The sequence below is a fragment of the Cynocephalus volans genome, chromosome 3 (assembly GCF_027409185.1).
Source record: "Cynocephalus volans isolate mCynVol1 chromosome 3, mCynVol1.pri, whole genome shotgun sequence".
NCBI classification, from domain to species: Eukaryota; Metazoa; Chordata; class Mammalia; order Dermoptera; family Cynocephalidae; genus Cynocephalus; species Cynocephalus volans.
Genome location: NC_084462.1, coordinates 187,044,604 through 187,069,869, shown reverse-complemented (window position 1 = coordinate 187,069,869; position 25,266 = coordinate 187,044,604). Strand labels below are relative to the sequence as shown.

Sequence of the window (25,266 nt, the reverse complement as noted above, 5' to 3'; positions counted from 1 at the left end):
TGACCATAAACGTCACAGGCGCAGGACTATGAGAAAAGGGCCTATGTGTTTCTTCTGCGCGTGTGCATCCTCGCTCACCTCGCTTTCTGGGAAATGTAGTTTTGCTTTGCAATGACGTCACCCTCACTGGACTACTATGGGACTGGGATTTCCGGGTTTCAACTGCTCATGTGCAGCTCCGCCCACTCCGCCATCTTTTGTGTGGAGATTCCCGTTGTTGTCGCTGTCCTCGCGCTGCTCCTCAGATTCTGGGAGTGGTTTGTAAGTCTCTGAAGGTGGGTGCGAGGGTGAAAGAGGAGCCCGCGGACCTCGGGGGCCCTGGGGAGCGGGACGGTGTCTGGCCACTTGGGGGCAGAAGCGCCATGGGCCTCGGGCTGGCGGGGCCTGACGTGCGGCGCGAGCGCGGGCTGCGCTTTCCAGACGGTTCCGTCAGAGGACGGCGCTGCCGGAAGGAGGGCGGGCGCTGCCGGGTGTTCAGAAGCCGGTTCCAGATGTCCCAGGACTGGGGCTCAGGTCCCAGGTGGCGGTGGGAACGTGGGTGGGGGTGTGTGAAGACAGCGAGCCTGGGAGGTGTGGGGAGGTCACGTTCCAGCTCCGCCATCAGGAACCTGGTGCTGACCTATGGGACGTTCACTTCACCATCTGTAACGTGAGCGTGTGGACATTAGTGTGATGCCCCAGATCCCAGAGGTGAATCTGGGATTGTGAGGTGTGTGCAGACTGTCACTCTGTGGCCGTTGTGTTGTGGGGTGTTTCGGTGTCTCTCCTTGAGGTCCAGTTTCTCATCCCTCCTGCCCTGTGCAGCCGGCCTAGCTCTCCTGGTCATGGGCAAAAGATGTCGGGTTGCCAGATGTGTACTACGCAGATATTTAGGTAAATATGAATAAGATGTGTTGCAGTGGAAACACTTGTCTAGAATTGTGTGTGGAGTCATTATATTAATATGAAAATAGTCAGTATAGCCGAACTATATTTCTATAGCGTTAGTTTAAGTAATGACACAGTGTGTTTTTCTTTAGTTTAAATGATTAAGTTGTATGTTTAGGTTAGGCTTTTTGTTTGTTTATGTTTTCCAGCTACTGTGTAGAGAGTTTTGGGCAGGAGAATCCTGGGTCAAGCCACAACAGTTCTCTCCTTAATCCACTCCATTCCCTCTTCTCCCTGCTAAGCTGCCAGAGTGCACTGTGCATTTCCAAGAGCAAGAAAAGATGGATAAATCTACAGTGAGTTGTTTATTTATTCCTCATTTTTTTCACTGTATTACCTGGGTATTATGGAGAGCGGGGAGCATGAATTAAAATGGAAAAGTAGAAATGAGTAAACCTCAGCTTGAAGGAAATATACTTACGTAAGGTAAAGTTTGCGTGTGGATATAGCAACATGGAAGACTTCAGAGTCATCTAAGTTGAGTACAAATTTGTATCTGGTCTTTCTAATGTCATGTCAAAAAGGCAGACACTTTCTTTCATGATTGGAATGGAACCTGAGAAAAGAATATGCCAAATTCTCAAGGGATATGAGGATTTATTGGCACTAAATTTTGATACCCTCTCTATTAGAAAGTTTTTGACTGCCAACCTGGAAATAAACACATAGCTTTCCACAGTGGAAATGGGTGGCAAGTGCTAAGGCACATGTTGCCGAATAAGTAGTCTGTAAGGTTTCATGTAATTTAAGCCTTTCTTAAAATATACTGAGTTCTGGGGGCTTACATGTACGGTTTAGCATTTGTTGTGCAAGAACAAATCAAAATGCAATGGTTTAAAATATCAGGCCACTTTATTTTCTTGAAGTTCTATGGATCCACATGTCTGGTGCCGTGATTGAGGCTGTTGGTTGAAGATGGCTTCACTCACATGTCCTGTGGTTTGTGTACAGGTTTGGAAGACTGTAGTTGATTCATGGATAAACCATGGAATTAACACTTAGTGAAATCCAGTGCCTTTTCTGTAGTCTTTTTCTAACTTGAATTTTCTGCCACATTTGAAACTGCTGTACATGATCTTCCCCTGGAAATTCTTCTGTGTAAGTTAGTTTCTCTCATGTCCTTACTGATGGTTTTCTCTCTTCTCTTCAGAATTCTTCTTTCTTCTTAACATAGCTCATCAAAGTGCTTCGTTCTGGGCACTTTTCTTCTCACTGTGCTCTTCTTCTTGACTTATTCAGTCCTCTTTAGTTTGCACTCTTTGTTCTATTTAGCTTCTTCTCTTTTCTACTTCTTCCCTTTTCCTTGGATCATAAGTTGAACTCACTGTTGACTGCTTTTTGTAGCTATTCAAAAGTTAACTTAAGGTCAATGAATCCAAAATGAAAATGACATCTACTTCTTTTCTCTTACATGTGGTATCACTACCATCCAGGCAGTGACCCAAACCAGTGAAATGGGATGTATCCTGGACTCTTCCCTGTGTCTTGCGTCTAATCCTTTGTGGTGTCAATTTTTGCTACTTTGGTTTGCTTGTTCTTTTCATTTTATTCTGATGTCTGTATACACCACCTATACAGGGGGAGGAGGTATTTATAAGTACCAACAAGACTGTAACTTTGTTCCAATGGAAATATTCTTGTAAAAAACCTGAAGGGATGTTTCCTGGGTGAAGAGGTTCAATCCCCAGTGACCTGTGCTTTTAACTTTTAACCAGCACCTGTGGTGACATTCTTAAGAGCCTGAAGGGAGAAAGCCTTCAGGAGTTAGTGGGACATTGATGAAGAACCAATAAAAAGGCATGCAAAGAATAAAAACAGAAATTGCAGATTTTCATAATTTGTACATTTTGTTTCTATAAATTTATGTCAGTGATTCTATGTAGTTTTTCTTACTGTGCAGTTTTGTGTTTCTAGTTCAAGAAGACTTGTCATGTTTTTAAACTTTCTTACATATTTTATTGTATTCTTCTCCTATTTCAGATAATCACTTAGAAATGAATGAGAAAGATGGATGTGTGCTTTAATCATCAGTATGTTTATAAACCAGAACTGTAGCTAACAGTTGGTTAAGAAAGAAAAGTGACAATCTAGTTAACTGAAATTTTACATTCTCAATTAGAGTTTGAGATGTAACATAAGATGTGAAATGGTGGCTTTATTTATTTTGGACCTAATGTTCACTGTGAACCTACATGCTTACTGTTGCATTCAGAGTACTGTCTGTGGTCTCTAATGACTTGTTTGGTGTTCCAGTGATCAGCTGTGTAACAGAGTGACACAAAACTTGGTTGCTTAGAATAAGAATTTCTTCCTTTACTCCATGTTGGAATGTTGTGGGTAAGTAGACTGTAAAAGGGCAGTGTGGGTTGACTGCTGCATGATGTGTCTGATCTCATGTGGAAGAACACTAGTGGCTGGGGGCATTGGGCAGACATCCAGCCCTCTCTTTGTGGCCAGGTGGGCTTCCTCAGAGTCTGGCAGTCTCAGGGTAGTCAGGATTTTCTGCTTCTCCCTGGACAAGTGTCCAAGAGGCCCAGGCAGAGACTGTGAGGCTTCTGGTTATCTCTACTCAGATGCCAAAGCATGTCTTCCACCACATTTTTTTAGTCAAGCACATCACTAAGAGCAACCCTGATTCAACAGGAAGGCAGTTAGATTCCACCTCTCAATAAGAGAAATAGTAAGACATTGCAGCAGTCTTTAATAGACCACAGTTGGCCCTCTGGCCATAAATTTCTACCACATACAGTATATACGTTGCCCCTCTCAAGAGCCGTAGAAATCTACTGTTATACAATTGACTGAAAACCCAGCTAAGTCATGTCCAGTGGCCTATTACTATCATCACCTCAACATATGGCCAGCTCACAGTGAGGAGAATGACATAAACATGTGGGCACTTCCCTTTAGACAGTGTGGGTTGTAAGGGGTGGCACCCTGCAGGCACTGGTCTGAGCAGTTAGTTATCCCCATTGAACACCTGGTTTATTTCTTTGATTAAGGCCCTGTGTTTGTCTCTGGAAACAGTGCCTCCTGCTTCTGCACTGTGCCGTCTAGGCTCTAACTACTGTCTGTCAACATCCATTTTTCTTAAATGCCTGAGTTTGCAGTTGATCAATTTCTTTGCCTATTTTTATGTTATAATCGTTGAAAATCCAAAGACTCTTTAAAACTTTTTTTCTTTTTTGACCGGTAAGGGATTGCAACCCTCGGCATGGTGTGGTCTGCACCACGCTCAGCCAGTGAGCACATCGGCCTTCCCCATATAGGATCCGAACCCGTGGTCTCAGCGCTACCAGTGCTGCACTCTCCCGAGTGCACGGGGCCGGCCCTAAAAATTTTTTTTCTAATTCTGCCCTTTTGATACAAGAAATTACCCTGCTGTACATCTTTAAAAAGCACAGGCTTCTATTGTACTATAATGCATTATACCAATGCTACCTCTGTATTAGGTGCTTTTTTCTCTGGCCTCCACTTCTGTCTCAGGCAGCTATTTCTTAAGAAGTTTTATTGCTTATCAGGCACTATGTATCACATCCTGTGGTACTTAGAATACTGGAAATATTTTTGTTTGTTTTTTTACAAAATACTGTGATTCTTGGCACAAAGTAGTTTGTGTCTTTGAAAATGTTTTCTTGGAAAAGTGTTGGATTGAAAAGTAGTTTTATTTCAAACTCAGCAAGTTCTGGCTCCTTTACATTTTCTTTAAATTTTGTTTGAAAATTGAACATCTTTGTTTTATTGTTACTTATTTATTTATTGATGGATGGCCTATGTGGGGATCCAGATTCTTGACCATAGTGCTATCAAAACTGTGCTCTAACCGTGTTAGTGATGTGGCCAGCCAGCCATCTTTACTTTATCTCTCTTCTCATATTTTCTCAGTGACACAGGAGACCAGGTAGCACTTTTCCCATTGTTCACAGAATTCTCCTTTGGCAGAGCCCTGAGAGGTTGAGATATACTTTTCATTTTCCATGCTATCAGGCAATAGTGTGGCCCACATCCTTCAGTGCTCCATTTATTTCTGGTAATATATTTTGTGCTGAAGATTCTTTTGGCGGGTATTAACTTTTCATAGTTAGTGTTTGTGTAGTATTTTAATTTTTTACCTTTCAGTCTGTTTGTACCTTTGTATTTGAAGTGTATGTCTCTGGATAGCATATCATTGGGCCTTACTTTCCTATAAACTCTGGTAGTTTTTGCCTTCAGTAGAATATTTAAGCCAATTCCATTTAATCTTATTATTAAAAGGGATAGATATGTCTGCCATTTTGCTATTTTGTTGTTGTTTTTGTCATATCATCTGCCTTTCAATCTTTTGCTTTTCCTCTTTTCCTTTCCTAAATTATTTTTCAGTTAATCAAATATTTTTAAATATTTTAGTTTGCTCAATCTATTAGTTTTTAAAATATTTATTTAAATTTTAGTTTGATAAAGAAAGATACACATAGCAAAAAATTTAGCATTTGGGGAAAAGCTGAAAGCTTTTCCTTTAAGAACAGGAACTGGACAAGGATGCCCACTCTCACCACTCCTATTCAACATAGTGTTGGAAGTACTGGCCAGAGCAATCAGAGAAGAGAAGGAAATAAAGGGCATCCAGATTGGAAAAGATGAAGTCAAACTGTCCCTGTTTGCAGATGAGATGATCCTATATATCGAACAGCCAAAAGCCTCTACAAAAAAACTCTTGGAGGTGATAAATGATTTCAGCACAGTAGCAGGATACAAAATCAGCACACAAAAATCACTAGCATTTCTATTCTCCAATAGTGAACATGCAGAAAGAGAAATCAAGAAAGCCTGCCCATTTACAATAGCCACCAAAAAAATAAAATACTCAGGAATTGAGTTAACCAAAGAGGTGAAAAATCTCTATAATGAGAACTACAAACCACTGCTGAGAGAAATTAGAAAGGATATAAGAAGATGGAAAGATATCCCATGCTCTTGGATTGGAAGAATCAACATTGTGAAAATGTCCATACTACGCAAAGTGATGTACAAATTCAATGCAATCCCCATCAAAATTCCAATGACATTTTCCTTAGAAATGGAAAGAACTATCCAGACATTTATATGGAATAACAAAAGACCATGCATAGCCGAAACAATGCTGAGCAAAAAAAATAAAGCTGGAGGCATAACACTATCTGACTTTTAAGTATACTACAAAGCTATTATAAGCAAAACAATATGGTACTGGAATAAAAACAGACACACTGATCAATGGAATAGAGTAGAGAATCCAGAAATCAACCCACACACCTACAGCCATCTGATCTTTGACAAAGGCACCAAGCCTATACACTGGGGAAGAGATTGCCTCTTTAGCAAATGGTGCTGGAAGAACTGGATATCAATATGCAGGAGAATGAAACTAGACCCATACCTTTCACCATACACTAAACTCAACTCAAAATGGATTAAAGAATTAAACATACACCCTGAAACAATAAAACTTCGTAAAGAAAACATAGGAGAGACACTTCAGGAAATAGGAGTGGACACAGACTTCATGAATACGACCCCAAAAGCATGGGCAACCAAAGGAAAAATAAACAAATGGGATTATATCAAACTAAAGAGCTTCTGCACAGCAAAAGAAACAACTAACAGAGTTAAAAGACAACCAACAGAGTGGGAGAAAATATTTGCAAAATATACATCTGACAAAGGATTAATATCCAGAATATACAAGGAACTCAAACAACTTTACAAGAAAAAAACAAGCAACCCAATTAAAAAATGGGCAAAAGAGCTAAGTAGGCATTTCTCTAAGGAAGATATACAAATGGCCAACAGACATATGAAAAAATGCTCAACATCACTCAGCATCCAGGAAATGCAAATCAAAACTACACTGAGATACCATCTCACCCCAGTTAGCATGGCTAAAATCCAAAGGACTCTGAATGATAAATGCTGGTGAGTTTGCAGAGAAAAAGGAACTCTCATACATTGTTAGTGGGACTGCAAAATGGTGCAGCCTCTATGGAAAATGGTATGGAGGTTCCTCAAACAATTGCAGATAGATCTACCATATGACCCAGCTATCCCACTGCTGGGAATATACCCAGAGGAATGGAAATCATCAAGTCGAAGGTATACCTGTTCCCCAATGTTCATCGCAGCACTCTTTACAATAGCCAAGAGTTGGAACCAGCCCAAATGTCCATCATCGGATGAGTGGATACGGAAAATGTGGTACATCTACACCATGGAATACTACTCAGCTATAAAAACGAATGAAATTCTGCCATTTGCAACAACATGGATGGACCTAGAGAGGATTATATTAAGTGAAACAAGTCAGGCACAGAAAGAGAAATATCACATGTTCTCACTTATTGGTGGGAGCTAAAAATAAATAAATAAATTCACACACGCATACAAAAGAAAAACTGAGGGGGGGGAGAAGACATAACAACTACAATTCCTTGAAGTTGATACGACAGGCAAACAGAAAGGACATTGTTGGGTGGGAGGGGGAGAGGGAGGAGAAAAGGGGGTTTTGGTAAAGGGCCACAATAATCAACCACATTGTATATTGACAAAATAAAATTAAGAAAAATAAATAAATTAATTAATTTAAAAAAATTTAGCATTTGTACCACTTTTTACCTTTAAGTAGTCTTATGTATATTTACATTGAGGTGCAGGAGATGTTCAGAACTTTTTCATCTTGGGATACTGAAGCTCTATGTCCATTAAATAACAACCCTGAATTTTTCCCTCCTTGTAGCTTCTGGCATCTGACATTCTAGTTTGGTTTCTCAAAATTTATCTCATATCAGTAGGACCATACAATTCTTGTGATTTTGTGAGTGGCTTATTTCACTTTGCATAATGTCCTCACCGTTCCTTGTTATAGCATATGTCGAGATTTCATTTCTTTTTATGACTGAATAATATTCCTTTCTGTGTACATGCCACAATTTATTTACCCGTCATTCATGGATGGACATTTGGGTTGCTTGCACCACTTCACTGTGTGACTAACGGTGCTGTAAATTCCACTGGTGTGGAAATATGTTTTGGAGATTCAGCTATAAATTATTTTTGATATATATATATTGAACTTGGACTTCCGAGTCCCATGGTAATTCCATTGTTTAATTTTTTGAGAAGACTGTATTTTTTCTTAAATGGTACAGGGGCTGCACCATTTTACATCACCACCCACAGTATATTAAATTTCAATTTCACCAAAACATGTTATGCTCTATTGAAGGTGAAGCAATATCATGGTGGCTTTGCATTTGCTAATGTTTAATGATGTTAAGCATCTTATCATGTGTTTGTTAGACATTGGTATAACATCTTTGGAGAAATGTCTATTTAGTTTCTTTGCTATTTTTTTTGTTGTGTGTGGGGTTGCGGTGACTGCCTGGTATGGGGGACTAAACCCTTGAACTTGGTGATACAATTCTGCTGTCTAACCAACTGAGTTAACCAGCTAGCCCCCTCCTTTGCTTGTCTTTTAAACGGGCTATATGTGTTGTTTTATAGCTGTGGAAGGTTTTTTTCATTATGTATTCTCGATGTTAATTTCTTATGACATAGGTGACTTACAAGTATTTTATATTTTGAGGTTCTGACAAATAGTATTCTGTTTTTTATGAAAGATCCTACTTGGTCATTACTGGTGTGTTGAAACATAATAAAATTTTGTTTATTAACCTTGTGTCCTGCAATCTTGCCACAATCACTTTTAACTCCAAAAGTTTTTCCATTTATTTACTACAATCTTTTGCACAGATACTCATATCACATGCATCCAAAAATGATTTTATTGACTTGTTTTCCCCAGTCTTTAACCTTTTTTTCATTTTCTTGTTATTGCATTATGAAGTACTGTTAGTGAGATGTGTGAGAAGGCCCATTCTGGTCATGTTCCTGATTTTCTAGAAAAGCTTTGAGTATATCACCAGGAATAATAATGTTAACTACAGTTTCTTGTAGATAGTCTTTATCCAGTTGTGGAGGAGAGTTTTTATGATGAATGGGTGCTGTATTTTGTCATAGGCTTTTTCTGAATCTGTTGATATGACCATCATCTAATTTCTTTGTTTTTAGTGTTTTGGTGTGAAGGATTAAACTAATTGGTGTTCAAGTATTGAACAAGCTTTGCATGCTTGGGATAAATACCACTTGATTTTGGTGTATAATTTATTTTAAACATTGATTGATTAGGTTTTTGAAGATTTTTTTAAAGATATTTGTATGCTCACATGAGGTAATGGTTTGTAGCTTTCTGTTGTAATATCTTTATTTGATTTTGGTGTTGAATTAATGCTGTCCTTGTAGAATGAGTTGTGAGGTAACTTATTTTCTATTCTCTGAAATAGATGGTAGAGAGTTGGTATAATTTCTTCCTTTTAAATGTTTGGATGAATTACCCAGTAAACACATTGGGCCCAGGTGCTTTCTGTTTTGAAGACTATTATTTTGTTAACTCAGTTTTCATAATAGATATAGTCGTATTCTAATACTGTTTTTTATTGTGTGTGAGTTTTGGAAAATTGTGTCTTTCAAGGAACTGGTCCATTTCATCTAGGTTATGAAATTTATTCCGAGCATTGTTCATAGCATTTATTTTTTTAATGTCCACAGTCTCTGTAGTGATGTCCTCTTTTTCATTTCTGATATTAGTAACTTCTGATCTGTGTCATTATCTTTTTAGTTAGCTTACCTGTAGGCTTATCAATTTTATTGATCTTTTTGAGGAATCAATTTTTTGTTGACAATTTTCTCTTGATTTCCTTTCTTAATTATATTTTTGCTCTAATTTTCATTTTTCTGCTTCTTTTTAATTTAGTTTGCTCTTTTTTTGTACTTTGCAAAGATAGAAACTTAGCTTATTGGTTTTACGTGTTTCTTTTAAAAAAAATATGTGCATTCAATGCTGTCAATTTTTTGAAAGTATTATTATTTCTCCATTCCACAAATTTACATAAGTTGCATTTATTCTTATATTTACTTAAAAATATTTTAAATTTTTTTATTCAGTTTTTTTACTCTTTTATTTATTTATTTATTTTTACCCATATACAATTCCAACTCAGAATTTTGCCAAAGTGCCTACATGGAGACTACACTACTGCATCTACCTGAAACCAGTACTAAAATACCCCATTCAACAGTCAGTATAAAACACATCCACAAAAAGAATTCCCTCCCCTCAAAGCCCACACTTGAGTATTGGAAAAAAACAACTGCTCTACCTGGTGACTAGAGACCAATTGAGAGATACTAGAAATTTGAAAAAAAAAAAATCTTGGGACACTGCCAAATGAACATCATAATTTTCACCTCGCACACCATATACAGCAAGAAGTCCTTGAAATGACTGAAAAGGAATTTGAAGCAACAATCTCAAGGAAAGTCAATGAGATCAAAGATGACTCAGAAGGCACAACAAAATGAGAAAAAGTATCCAGGATCTCAAGAAGGAAATGTGCAAAGAGACTATTGCCCTAAAATAAGAATGTAGCAGAACTCATGGAACTGAAAGTGTCATTAAATGAAATTTGTAACATAACTGAGAGCTTTATCAGCATGCTAGAATGAGCAGAAGAACAAATTTGTGGTCTTGAAGACACTCTTCAAAATAACACAAGTGGACCCACCCAAAAAAGAAAGAAAAAATAATAATTAAAAAAAACCCAGAAAGTGAATGATAACGAGCAGACAACCTGATGTCACACAAACATCTGAATGATGGGTGTTCCAGGAGAGGAGGAAAAAGAAAAAGGGATTGGTAATATATTCAATTAAATAAAAGCAGAAAGCTTCCCAGGTATAGGGAGAGAATGAATTTTTAGGTTGAGGAGGCTCAAAGATCCCAGAATCAATTCAATTCCAAAAGATCCTCTCCAAGGTACATTATAATCAAATTGGGAGCTCAAAGACAAAGAGAACCTTAAAAGCAATAAGGCAAAAACATTAACTCACCTATTAGGGAGCCACTGTCAGACTAACAACAATTTTTTCATCAGAAACCTTAAAAGCAAGAAGAGAATAGGATGATATATTCAAAATGCTAAAAGACAAAAATTGCCAGCAAAGACTACTATACATAGCAAGTCTGTCCGTTAGAAATGAGGGAGAAAGAGTATATTTCCCACAAAAACAAATATGATGGGAGTTCACCACCACATGACCAGCCCTACAAGATATTCTCGAGGGATTACTGCATCTCATATCAAAACAACAATAATCATTACCATGAATACAAAAGAAAGAACAAAACCCAGGAATAGAACAAAACAGCTAATGTTAAAGAGAAAAAAAACCTATCTAACCACCTCAAAAAAAAAAAAAAAAAAAAAAAACACAAGATAAACTATAAAATGGGAATAAAGGAACAAAAGGTATTTAAAACATCCAAACAAAAATCAAAATGACAGGTGCAAGTCAGCATATTTAACTAGTGATTCAGTGTAAATAGATTACCTCACTCAAAAGACACAGAATGACTAATTGGGTTAATGATAAAAGGATCTATCCAGTAAGAAGGCATAATAATCATAAATATATATTCACCCAACATTGGAGTACTCAGATAACTAAGGCAAATGCTATTAAAACTAAAGAAAAATGTAGACTCTAATACCATAACTGGGGACCTGAATTCCCCTCTCTCATTGGACAGATCATCTAGGTGAAAAATCAACAGAAACACATGATATAAACTGCACTTTAGGCCAATTGGACTTGGCAGTTATCTCTGGAACATTTTATCCAGCAACCACAGAATATATATTTTTCTCATCAGCAAAAGGAACATGCACTAGGATAGACCACATGCTAGGTCACAAATCAAGTCTCAACAAATTTTTATAATATTGAAATTATTTCCTTTATATTTTCTGATGACAATGGATTAAAATGAAATCAATAACAAAACTCTGGAAAGTTTACAAATACATAAAAATTAGCATTCTCCTGTAAGACCTCTGGGTCCAAGAATAAATTAAAGAGGAAATCAAAAAATCTCTTGAAACTAATGAAAACAAAGACAAATCATATCAAAACATGTGGGATACTGCAAAAGCAGTACTGAGGGAAATTGATTGTGATAAATGCTTATATTGAAAGAATAGAAGTGCTGCAAATAAACAGTTGAATACTACATCTCAAGGAACTAAAAAACTAAAAACAATCCAACCCCAAAACTTGTAGATGGCAAGAAATCCTTAAGATCAGATTAATACTAAATGAAATAGAACCTCCCAAAATGATACAAATGATCAATGAAAGAAAAGGGTTTTTTTTGTTTTTGTTTTTGTTTTGAGAAGTTAATAAAAATAGACACAACTTTAAAGAAAGAAGAGAGAAGACAAATAACAATAATCAGAAGTGAAAAAGGCATCAAAACCTATGCCACCAAAACACAAAGAATCATTGGACACTATTATAAACAACTATAAACCAATAAGTATGAAAACCTGGAGGAAATAGAGAAATTTCTGGACACATAAAAACAATGAAGACTGAATCAGGAAGACATAGGAAACTTGAACAGACCAATATCAAGCAATGAGATTGAAGCAGTAATCAGAAATCTCCCAACAAAGAGAATGCCAGGACCAGATGGCTTTACTGCTGAATTCTACCAAAACTTTAAAGAGGAATGAATACCAATTCTCTTGAAACTATTCCAAAATATTGATACAGAGGTCATTCTCCCAAACTCATTCTATGAGGGAAACATCCCCCGATCTCAAAAGCAGATAAAGACAGCACCAGAAAAGAAAACTATTGGCCAAGATATTTGATGAATGTAGATGGGAAAATCCTCAATAAAATATTAGGAAATAGAATACAGCAACACATCCAAAAAATTACACATCACACTCAAGTAGGATTCATCCCAGGGATGCAAAAATCCTGCAACGTACACAAGTCAATAAATGTGATACACATCAACAAAATCAGAGAAAAACCATATGATTATCTCAACAGACTTTGAAGAAGCATTTGGCAGAATTCAACCTCACTTCATGGTAAAGAGTGTGAGCGAATTAGGTATAGAATAAAGTATCTCAACACAGCAAAATATATATGATATACCTATATATGATAAACCTAATATCATTGTTGTTCTGAATGGGAAGAAGTTGAAAGATTTTCCTTAAGTTGAAAGCTTATCCTCTCAAGACAAGGATATCTACCCTCAGCTGTTATTCAACATAGTATAGGAAGTACTAGCCAGAGGAATCAGGCAAGAGAAAGAAAGCAAGGGCATCCCAAACAGAAAAGAGAAAGTCAAGTTATCCCTGTTGGCATACATAATGATCCTATATACAGAGAAGCCTAAAAAGTCTCCAAAGAAGCTCTTAGATTCAGTAAATAATTTCAGTAAAGCAGCAGGATACATGCAAAAATCACTAGTGTTTTTGAACTAGCTGGAAAAGTCAAGAAAACTATATTCCATTATGATAGTCACCCCCAAAATAAAATATCTTGGAATACAGACAATGAAGGATGTAAAAGATCTCAACACTGGAATCTACAAATCACTGTTGAAAGAAATGAAAGAAGACAACAAAAAGTGGAAAGATATTCCATGCTCTTGGATTGGAAGGAATGGATTAAAAAACTTAAATTTAAGACCTCAAACTATAAAATTCCTAAAAGAAATTATAGGGGAAACGCTTCTGGAAGTAGGACTGGGCAAAGACTTTATGAATATAACCCCCACAACATAGGCAACAAAAGAAAAACCAAATGGGATTATATCAAATTGAAAAGCTGCTGCACAGCACAAGAAACAACAGAGGAAAAGAACAACCTACAGAGTGGGAGAAATTATTTGTAAACTATGCATCTGATGAAGGATTAATATGCAGAATACACAAGTAACTCAAACAACTTAATTGTAGAATAACAAGTAGTCTGATTTTACAAATGGGCAAAGGAGCTGAATAGGCATTTCCAAAAGGAAGATATACAAATGGCCAACAGATACAGGAGAAAATGCTCAACATCACTCAGCATCCAGGAAGTGTATATCAAAGACACATTGAAATATCTTATCATTCCAGTTTGACTGGCTACTATCAAAAAGGCAGAGAATAACAAATGCTGGTGAGTGCAGACAAAGAGGAACCCTCCTATACCATTGGTGGGACTGTAAATTGGTGCAGGCATTATCGAAAACCATGTGGGGGTTCCTCAAGCAACTACAAATAGAACTGCCATATGACTTAGCAATCCCACTACTAAATATACATTCAAAGGATTGGAAATAATCATGTAGAAGGGACACCTATACTCCCATGTTTATTGCAGCTCAATTTACAGTAGACAAGAGTTGGAATCAACCTAAATGTCCATTATCAGAAGACTGGATAAGGAAAATGTGCTATATTTCTACAATGGAATACTCCCTGCTTTTAAAAAGCATGAAATATTGCCATTCACAGCAACATGGATGAACTTAGAAAAAATTACGTGAAGTAAAATAAGCCAGGTGCAGAAAGAAAAATTTTGCATGTTTTCACTTATATGTGACAGCTAAGAAAATAAATAAATAACTTAAAAATTAAATAAAAGAAATGTACGGCAATCACAATATTGCATTGAAGTTAAAAAGTAGAAAACAACTGAGATTACTAGAGAGAGGAAATGCTCGGGGATGGTGGAAGGGAGGTATTTGTAAGGGGTCACAAAAATCTATTACACTGTATATAGAAGAATATACTTATGATCCTGATTTGAGCATTACATATTGCACATATATTGATATCCAATTCTTTACCTCAAAGATATGTACAGTCAACTATGTTGCAATGAAAAAAGCTTAATTAAAAAAAAGTGTTTTATTGAACCTTCACTTATTTCCTTAGTTCTCTTTATGTATATCCAGATTCTAATCTATATCTTTTTTCTTCTCTGTAAGTTTTTTCTTTTTTTTCACAGTGCTTCCACTACAGGTGTCCTGGCAACAAATTCTCTCAATTTTTGTTTCCCTGAGAAAGTCTTTATTTTTTCTTCTTTCTTACAGGTTGATTTCATAGTGTACAGAATTCTATGTTGTAGGGTTCTTTCATCAATTGTTTGTATATTTCACTGTACTCTCTCCTTACTTACAAGGATTCTCAGGAGATGTTGGGTATAATTAGTATCTTGTTTCTTTTTAGTTAAGATTTTTTTCCCTCCTTTTGGCTTCAGATTTTTTTTTTATTATTTTTGGTTTTCTGAAGTTTGAGAACTACATGCCTAGATGTAGATTTTTGGCATTTATCTGGTTCTGTGTTATCTTAACTCCCTTGGTCTTTGGTTTGGTGCCTGAGATTAATTTGTGGAAGTTCTCAGACATTATTGTTTTAAGAGTTTCTTCTATTTTTTTTCTCCATCTCTCTTCTGCTGGTTTTCTCATTACTCTATATTACAAGTTTTGACATTGTCCAACACTCTTCAGATATTATGTTCTGTTCCTTTTGTGTTTTTCTTGTATGTGTATGCTTTTCAGTTTTTATTCTCTGTGATCTATCCTCAAACTCAGAGATTTTTTTCTCAGCTGTGTTCAGTCAGCTATGTTCAGTTGGTGAGAGTGTGGTGTCACTACTATCAAGGACCACAGTTTGATCCCTATACTGGCCTGCCCCCTGTGTATCTCTCTAACATCTACATAATTATTTAAAGGATTTTCACTCATAGAACTTCAAATATCTTGTGTTTCCAAACAGACCAAATACAAGTACATATAGATATATATAATGAGTTATTTATTCATATGATGAATTATGTTGGCAGACTTTTTAATACTGAGCTTTCCTTTAATTGTGGAATAAATTTTGAAAGTTTCTTTTTGTCCTTCACATTGTATTTCTTTTCCTCTATCTTATACTAAAAGATAAAGTGCTTCTGCAGACTCTATCCTTGTTCTTGTTTTATTGTTTTGTTTTTACTTGGAAGCTCTTAAGTTTGCTCAATCATTCTGATTTCTTCAGGTAGCATTGAAATTTTGATATTTCCCTGCCTTGGACTAAACTTCACCCCCTGTATGACAGTGTTAGGATGGTGGGTAATCCTATTATGGTAGTTGAAAGATGGGTCCTTAACGATGTGATTAGATTGTAGGACCATACCATAATGAATGGGTTAATAATGGTGGGCAGGGATGTGGTTCTGAGGGCTTTAAAAGAAGAACACATGAGAGGTTGACCTCAATCTGCCCTACCATTTTCTGCCATTTGAGACCCCTGGGTCACTGTCATCTCCACCAAGTTCTTCACCAGCTGTGTTCCCTGGATTTTTGACTCCCCAACTTTTGAATCTGCAGGCAGTAAATTTCATTTTCTAACAAATCACCGAGTTCCAGGTATTTGTTATAAGCAACAGAAATGGACTAATACATTTCCAAATCTTTATCTTTAGTTTAGATCTCTCTTGAACTCTGTAATCATGTATCCAATTACAATTTCTCTTGAACTCTGGAATCATGTATCCAATTGCAATTTGGACATTCCCACAGATATTTCAAGTATAATGTATTCAAGTCTGTTTTATTTCTGCCCATTATATTTTTCTGTCATTCTAAAAGCTACAATATACAGTGCCATTACCTATTTAGCTGTAATTATGTAGAGAGCCTGAGAGCCTTTTATTTTCTGCACAGGAATTTAGTACCACAGTATCTTCCTGCTTTTTGTTTCTGTATTACTTTCCTCTTCCGTATGTTTCTTGCTCTGTTATTTGTTCATTTATTTTCTATTGGTTGGCCTGTATGGGGATCTGAACCTGTGACCTTAGTGTTAACAGAAACATGCTCTTTCAAGTGAACTAGCTAACCAGCCTAGCTCTATGTTCTAATGCAGCTGGTCTTCAACTACCCTGTTTTCTTCTTCTCTGATTCTCTCTAAAGCTTTTTCCATTCTCCTGTGGATGACTATTAAATTGGAAATGTGGTGTGTAACTGATTTGTACTTACAAAACCACATTATTTACACTCTGTGTTTAGAAAGTGGCAGTGTTCAGGGCCGAGCCCGTGGCGCACTCGGTAGAGTGCTGCGCTAGGAGCGCAGCGACGCTCCCGCCGCGGGTTCGGATCCTATATAGGAATGACCGGTGCACTCACTGGCTGAGTGCCAGTCACGAAAAAATGACAAAAAAAAAAAAAAAAAAAAGAAAGTGGCAGTGTTCACTCTCATGCAGACACAAGCAATCCTTTGGCATGTGGGAAGGAAATTATGGAGTGCCTTTGTATATGCTTTCAATTTACAAGTATTTAAAAAACACCAGTTGCATATAATGTTTGACTTTTTGAAGTAGAAAAATATTTAAATGCAGAACCATTCCATAATGTTTCTTTAATAGTGTGTGTATCTGTTATCGCCACCCATGGGCATTGACTTAGACGTGGTGCCGTGTGTAGTTCCATTAATGTGGGGGGTCTTCCTTTGCTCTTGTGACTGCAGTTTCACTGTTGCCTCCTACTCATGAGAACATGTGGTTGACATGGAAGAGCTTAACATCTTTGGCATTTCAGTAAAGTGCAAACAATGCAACATAGAAATATATTTTGTCTTTCTTTCCCCATTCTCTATTGAACTTTTCTCAAAATTTGTTAATCTGAAACACTGGTTCAGGTATGTATTTATACTTATGTTTACAAACCTGATTATAAACTTCTTAGAAAAGGAGCATTTTATTCATACTTTTATAACTAACAAGCAGAATGGTTCATAGCTATAAGGTAAGCTTTGTAATCGTATTTTTAGTAATTAATTTATTATTAAAGTGACAGGATATTCCTGCTGGGTTCCCCCTGCCCCGCACTATATGGAGAATAGAAAAGCAGCACCTTATTTAACACATAAGACACTCATCCTCACACAGAAGTGTGAACTCTGAGATTCCTATTTTGTGACCCAGGGCTGGTGGCTTGAATTGAGATCAATGTGCCATTACAGGAGTTGGTGTCACTTGAGGATGTGGCTGTGGATTTCACCTGGGAGGAGTGGAAAGACTTGAATGATGCTCAGAGGACTTTGTACAGGGATGTGATGCTGGAGATCTACAGCAGCCTGGTGTCTTTGGGTGAGTTAAACTCCCCTGTAACTTTCAGGAGAAACATTTTGTTATTTTTTTATAAAAATAGGAATGGTTTATGGGGTTTTATGCTATTTGGTAAAATTACATTTGATGAAAAACATGTCATCCCTATCTAACAAAAGTTTCAAATTGGCCTCTTTATTGTATAATTTCTGGGGCTGAGCTCTTGTCATTCTTCCGAGGATTTGGCTTTATAGTTTTATAAAGTCCCATGTTACTTCCCATTAACAGGGTACTGCATTAGTAAACCTGAGGTAATCCTCAAGTTGGAGAAAGGAGCAGAGCCATGGATAAGAAAAGAATACCCAAAGCAGTGCCTCCCAGGTTAGTAAACACATCCTGGACAGAGTCCGGGAAGAGTAAAACCCCACAGATCTTGACTGTGTTCAGCTGTTTCTAGCAGTTATTCCACAGGTCCGTGAGCTGAGGCTGGCTCATCTCCTTGCATTAAACACATGTATTATGTAATCTCTCAGATGGACTCATACATATATATCTCCATATTTTATTTTGCTGTTTTTTAACAATGTATTTTCCTAAAATATAATCCCTACATTTCTCTTCTTTGACATATCTTTTTGCTATTCATCTTTTCGATATTCTCAGTTGCCCTCATGTCCTGTAGTCTCACGGACATTGGTTTTCACACTCTGTCTTTTTGGGTTACTTAAAACAGAATATCTGTAGCTGGGTAATTTGTGAAGAAACAAACTCTATAGCTTATAGTCTGTTCTGGAGGCTGAGCATTCCAAGGTCTAGGGGCTGCATGTGGTAAGGGCCTTGTTTTTGGTGGTGATTCTTGGCAGAATCCCAAAGTAGTGCAGGATATCACATCGGAAGTTGATAAGAAAATTAGGAAAGAGGCCCAGATATGAGCCTTCTATACCACCACATCAGAAATTATGGAGCTGAGGCTGACTTAGCACAGGGCATGGAAAAGGAGAGTTCTTGATTTTATAGAAGAACCAGAAGACTCATGGTATGAAGGTAAAGTGAACTGAGGGTTTCAGGTTGAAGGACTGAGATTGTTGTTTGGAAGTGGAATTTGAAGTTAGTATTTTCCTCTTCTCTTTGTAGAAATCATTCTAAAATGACAAATAAATTTAGAAATGTACAGGAGACTCTGTTTTTTATGAGCATAGTAGCCACCCAAAACTCCAGTGAATAATACTGAAGCTTTCATGAGCAATGAATTATCAAGTGGGAATGTGTGTTCCAGAGTTTGGGAAGATAATACAGGTTGATTTTATAAGGAGTCAAAAGCACCTTTTTCAAAGATGGTTGGCAAAGCCTTGGTTGCAGAACCAAATATTTTAGACCAGCGGGGTGTCCTGTAGGGGTGGACTGAAGTTTCCTGTAATGGTTTTTTGAAGGACAGGAAGTCAGGTGAAATGAGTAATTTGTGTGAGGCTCTGTTTAGGGTGGGAAAAAGGAGACTTTATTATTTCAAAAACTTCCACACGTGTATAGGCATTTCCTAAGGAAGAGTAAAAAGTATAGAAACATTAATGCAAAATTCTTAACCTAAGTTATTTTCCTCCGTATGTGATGAAAAATTGGATCATTCTGCACCTGAAGGTAGCCAATGAAGGAAAACCTGGCCATAATCAAAGCAGAAGAATGAGAAAAAGAGCTGCATGAGATACCCACTATTGTTATAAAAATAAAATAGAGTAAAAACTAATAATAAAAGAGAGTTAAAGAAAAAAGGATAAAAATCAAATGTAAGGTGATAAGCAATTATTTGAAATCTGCAATTAGGAAAAAGGTAAACATTATCAAATATTTCATCATGATTTAAAACAAGCGAATGAAGAAGCAAAGAAGAATGTGACATAGTGTTAGAAAATATACTAATGTAATATAACATTATGTCAGTATAAAGGAAATCCATATACTTCTGAAGCCATTATTGATTTTTATAAAATCTTTTATTACTTGGATTGGGAGAAACTTCTCTACCTTTACATGAGCATGCAATAAAATATGCTTATGTGTGGCTCATGGATATGGGTATTTTTTTTTGTCATTTCAGATGTCCAGATAGTCAGTGACCTAATTGAGAGGAGCCAAGAAAGTCATGGTAGATACTTGTGGCGAGGTGTAATCATCAATGGCAATCAATCAACTGAGGAGAGAGTGGAGTTAGGAAAATCACTGAATGCACATTCAATGCATATTTTGAATCTGGTTATAAATAATGAAAACTATTCAGGAGTGGGGCATGAGGAGTTTAACAAATGTCAGAATGCAGTTCTTCCAGAGACTGATGCCATGTGTGCTGGACAGAAACCTGATGAGCATAATATATCTGAGGAATCACACTGTCATCATGAGCATCATAGCCAGCATCCTAAGATTCCAGCTGGGCAATTTTTTGAGTATAGTGGAAATGGACAATCCTCCAATACAGTGCCAGTAATGTTTGCATATAAGAAAACTCATATGGGTGAGACCACTTGTAAATATAGTAAATATGGGAAAGCCTGTAATAAGTCATCTGTCATTGCCCAAGAGATAGGTCAGGTAGGGATGAAAACTTTTCAATGTATCATATGTGGGAAAATGTTCTATAAAAAGGCTAGACTTACTCAACATCAGATTATACACACAGGAGAGAAACATGATAAATACAGTGAGCGTCAGAAATGTTTTGTCAAGCAATCATACCTTATTTCATATCAGGGAACATCTGCAGGGAAAGCTTTTAACCAAAAGTCAGCCCTTAACAGGCATCAGAGAATTCACAAAAGTAAAACAACATATGAATGTAAGGAAAATTCAAAAGCTTTTAACCAAATGTCAGCCTTCAGTGTGTATTGGAGAACACACCCAGGTGATAAGCACCACAAATGTAATGGATGTAGAAAAACAATTAACAAGCCATCCTTCAGAATGAATCAGAGTACTCACACAGGGAAAACACCTTATGAATGTAAAGAATGTGGAAAAGCTTTTAAGCAAAAGTCAGTCCTCAGCAGGCATCAGAGAATTCACACAGGTGAGAGACCATATGGATGTAAAGAATGTGGAAAAGCTTTTAAGCAGAAGTCAGTCCTCAGCAAGCATCAGAGAATTCACACAGGTGAGAGACCATATGGATGTAAAGAATGTGGAAAAGCTTTTAACCGAAAGTCAGTCCTCAGCATGCATCAGAGAATTCACACAGGTGAGAGACCATATGTATGTAAAGAATGTGGAAAAGCTTTTAACCGAAAGTCACACCTCAGCGTGCATCAGAGAATTCACACAGGTGAGAGACCATATGAATGTACAGAATGTGGAAAAGATTTTAAGTTAAAGTCATACCTCAGCAAGCATCAGAGAATTCACACAGGTGAGAAACCATATGAATGTAAAGAATGTGGAAAAGCTTTTAACAAAAAGTCAGTCCTCAGCAAGCATCAGAGCATTCACACAGGTGAGAAACCATATGAATGTAAAGAATGTGGAATAGCTTTTAACAAAAAGTCACACCTCAGCATGCATCAAAGAATTCACAGAGGTGAGAAAGCATATGAGTGTAAAGAATGTGGAAAAGCTTTTAACCAAAAGTCATACCTCAGAATGCATCAGAGAATTCACACAGGTGAGAGACCATATGGATGTAAAGAATGTGGAAAAGCATTTAACAAAAAGTCACACCTCAGAATGCATCAGAGAATTCACACAGGTGAGAGACCATATGAATGTAAAGAATGTGGAAAAGATTTTAACCAAAAGTCAAACCTCAGGAGGCATCAGAGAATTCACAGAGCTGAGAAGCCACATTAATGTAATGAATGTGGAAAAGCTTTTAACCAAAAGTCAACCCTCAGCATGCATCAGGGAATTCATACAAGTGAGAAGCCACGTGAATGTAATGAATGTGGAAAAAGGTTTTTTTACAACGTCACAGTTGAGAAGACATCAGGATACTCACACAAGAAAAAATTCCTTATGAATGCAATATGACAGGCCTTGTACTGAAATTCCCCCAACAGATAAAAAAGAATTCACATAAAGGAAAATCTCAGTGAATGAAATTTATATGGGATAAGATTTTTCCAGAAGTCATACTGCAAGACATCAGAGAACTTGTATCCGGAAGAAGACTGGTAAATATACAGTTGTCCTCAGGTATTGAAGAATGTCTTGAAGATCCCCTATTGATATAAAAATTTGCTGATGCTCAAGTTCCCTCTATAAATGTTGTTGTGTTTGTGTATTACCAGTTCACTTCCTGCTGTGTATTTTACATCTTGTGTAGATTACTTGTAATACTGAAAAAATGTGAGTACTATGTAAATTGTTGTTATACTGTGTTGTTTTTCATTTGTAGGATTGTTTCATTTATTGCTTTTATTTACTTTTGAGGATTTTTGATAAGTAGTTTCTTGAATCACCAGATGTGTAACCCTCAGATGTGGAAGGAGGACTGTAATGAGTGTGAAAACCTCTTTTCTCCAAAGTCTCAAGGCTGCCTGTGGTTAGAGCATTTCTGCTTATAACATTGGTCCTCTTAACACAAATGATCTCCATACCAGCCATGCACCAAAAAATAAATAAATAAAAATAAAAAGGAGTCACATCATAGCAGGTATTAGAGGATTTAAAGAGGGGAGAAATTCTATATGGATTAAACTGACTGTCTTTTAAAAAATAAAACCACTCTTTTCTCTTGTTTGCATAGCCTGCAATCTGAGCATTCCACGATTTGGTGGATGACCTTGTAATTTAACTCTGTTCAGGGGAATGTAGATATAAGTGGTGAACATTACTTCCAGTTCAGGCAACAAAATAAGAAAAAAATTCCATTCAGTTCCTTGTTTCTCATGTTATTTGCAACTGAATAAAGATGACTCTTGGGTGCAGTTGGGGGCCACGGGTGAAAGAAATCCACCCTAATTTAAAATAGAAGAAATTGAAGAAACCAGAGATATTCTCGTCACTACCCCCAAACCTCTGTTTACACATTATATAAGAAATTATTTCCTGTTCAGCCATTTTTATGTGTGCCCTGTTTGCATTAAAACACAAGAGGTGCACTCCAGCTAAATGATTTTATAGACTTTCTGAGAGGATTTTCCAGTCCTTGTATATGGGAAGAGAATCTTGTGTTGTCACCATTTATACCCAAGTCAGTTTGTGGGAAAACCAAATTATGGGGAGAAAGAATGCAATAGATGTGACACTTCTTATTGGGACAGTTTATTGAATGGTGAAAATAAAGTTAAATATCTTTCTAAATCTCTATAATGAGTCAAAGCTTTCAAGAAAACTTTCAACACTTTTTATATCAGAATTTGAAATAAAGAGAAAACTATGTAATAAATGTAAATTTTCAAATAGAAATGATAAATGGAGTATTAAAAGTATTTTTAACATTGTCGGTTTTGCCAATATTCAAATATGACTGGTGACACTACCTTCAAGGGGACATTGTCTGAAGACATTTTTGGTTGTCATAACTGAAGGTTGGGAGGTGCTACTCCATTGAGTGGAAAGACACAGATGTTGGTAAACAGCCTACAATGCAAAAGAAAGCCACCTCACATGCAACGTTTATACATAAAAATGTTTGTTAAAAATGCTTCTTAATGGAACCCAGCATAACTGTGGATAGGGAATATGTACACTTAGTATAATAGTTTGTTTTGACTTCCTTCAGGATTTTTGACATTAACTGCCACTCTAACTTCAGTATATTTTGTTAAATATACTGTTTAAGATACTGCACTACATAGATTTTTTTTTTTAATAGAAGTTGACCAGTAAGGGGATCTGAAACCTTGACTTGGTGTTGTCAGTACCATGCTCTCCCAAGTGAGCTTATCAGCCATTCCTATATAGGGATCCAAATCCATGGCCTTGGTGTTATCAGTACCACGCTCTCCCCAGTGAGCCACGGGCCAGCCCAGAGTTTTTCCTACTCTCCCATTTTAGGTAAATTTGTATGACCAGTATTACAAAACTAAGTAAAGGTAATTTTTTATGATGTTTGAAGCTAATTCAAAGTGAGTCTATGGGTTGAATAGAAACATTTCTATGTGAATGCACAAATTCACGGGCACATAATTGTAAACAACTTGTTTGAACTTATTTAAACAGCTGTATACAGTAGTGATTTTCTTATTTTACTCAGTGAAACACAGTGCCTGGAAGGGATACTTTTCTTTTATACCCATTCCTCATATTTTGAAATGGTGCCAAGTCATAGGTATGAGTGTGTACCATATGCCCTATAGCTAAGAAATCTTGTGTTTCTGTTTGCGGTGATGGAGTGCTATTTTGAATCTTGCCACTAAGAGGTAAATCCCGACTCTACTTGTGTATTGCCTTGTGCATGGCTGTGCTTATGTGTAGTCCTCCAGACCTAGAGATGGCCCCAGACCCTATTTTCACCTATGGAGACTTCTCAAGTCTGGTGACTCCCTGTCTGCCATCAGAGCCCTTGGTGTGCGGGAGAGCCAGGCCCCAAAGAGGGGTATGAGCAAGTAAGACAAAATGGTGTCCAGCATAGAACCTGAGGGGTGTGGTTGGAAGCAGGGTCTCTGGGATCCTTTTGGGCAGGGAGGTCATTTCCATCTGCCACCATTCTGTCCCCAAATCTCTGGTAACAGTGGGCAGAGAGTTTAGCACCATCATTTATTTTTCATTTTTCACTCTAATCTTTATTATTTTCTTTTTTCTGTCTTGGGAGGTTTAATTTTCCTCCTTTATCTAGGATTTTATTTGAAAGGTCATGTTATTGATTTCAGAACTTTCTAAACTGTATACATTTACAAATTTAAATTTTACTCTAAGCCCTTTTCTAATTTTGGTATGTTGTATTACACTGTGAAAATGTTTCAAATTTTAGTGTCGTTTTTATGGCTCACTGGCAGTTTGGGAGTTTGTTCTTTTACTTTCATGTGGTTTTGAACTACTGAAGTATCATTCAGTTAATAATTTTCTGTTTAAATCTATTGTGGTCAGAGAACCTACACTGTATAATTTCAATCCTCAAATTTATTGAAGATATTTTATGGCATCACAGATGATCTTTTCTGGAGTATGTTCCAGGGGCTTGAATAGATTGAGTGTTGTGTTGTTGGGTGTTGTGTCTATATATACATATCTTTAAATTCAAGTTGTTTTATAATGTTGTCCAAGACTTCTATACCCTTGTCAGTCTTTTGCTGAGTTGTTCTATCGAATATTGAAAGCTGCACTTAACATATCTGAACATTTACATAGAACTGTCTGTTTTACCCTTAATTTCTTCTCTAATTACTTTTATTTGATGTT

General features: G+C 36.8%; 1 protein-coding gene across 1 annotated transcript; it reads left to right on the top strand.

Moving 5' to 3' along the window:
* The first annotated feature begins 801 nt into the window (after nt 1-801).
* On the top strand, nt 802-23,303 carry LOC134373552 (zinc finger protein 260-like). The gene is made up of 5 exons (XM_063091463.1): nt 802-873; nt 1,077-1,223; nt 17,856-17,982; nt 18,229-18,321; nt 20,033-23,303. Exons 2-5 carry the CDS (start codon nt 1,209-1,211, stop codon nt 21,769-21,771), a joined length of 1,974 nt encoding a protein of 657 aa, XP_062947533.1. The 5' UTR covers nt 802-873; nt 1,077-1,208; the 3' UTR covers nt 21,772-23,303.
* Nucleotides 23,304-25,266: the final 1,963 nt, after the last annotated feature.

Coding starts and splice junctions, on each gene's coding strand:
- LOC134373552 (XM_063091463.1), top strand. Junction 17,983..18,228: donor CAGCAGCCTGGTGTCTTTGG/GTGAGTTAAACT, acceptor TCCCATTAACAG/GGTACTGCATTAGTAAACCT. Junction 18,322..20,032: donor CCCAAAGCAGTGCCTCCCAG/GTTAGTAAACAC, acceptor TTGTCATTTCAG/ATGTCCAGATAGTCAGTGAC.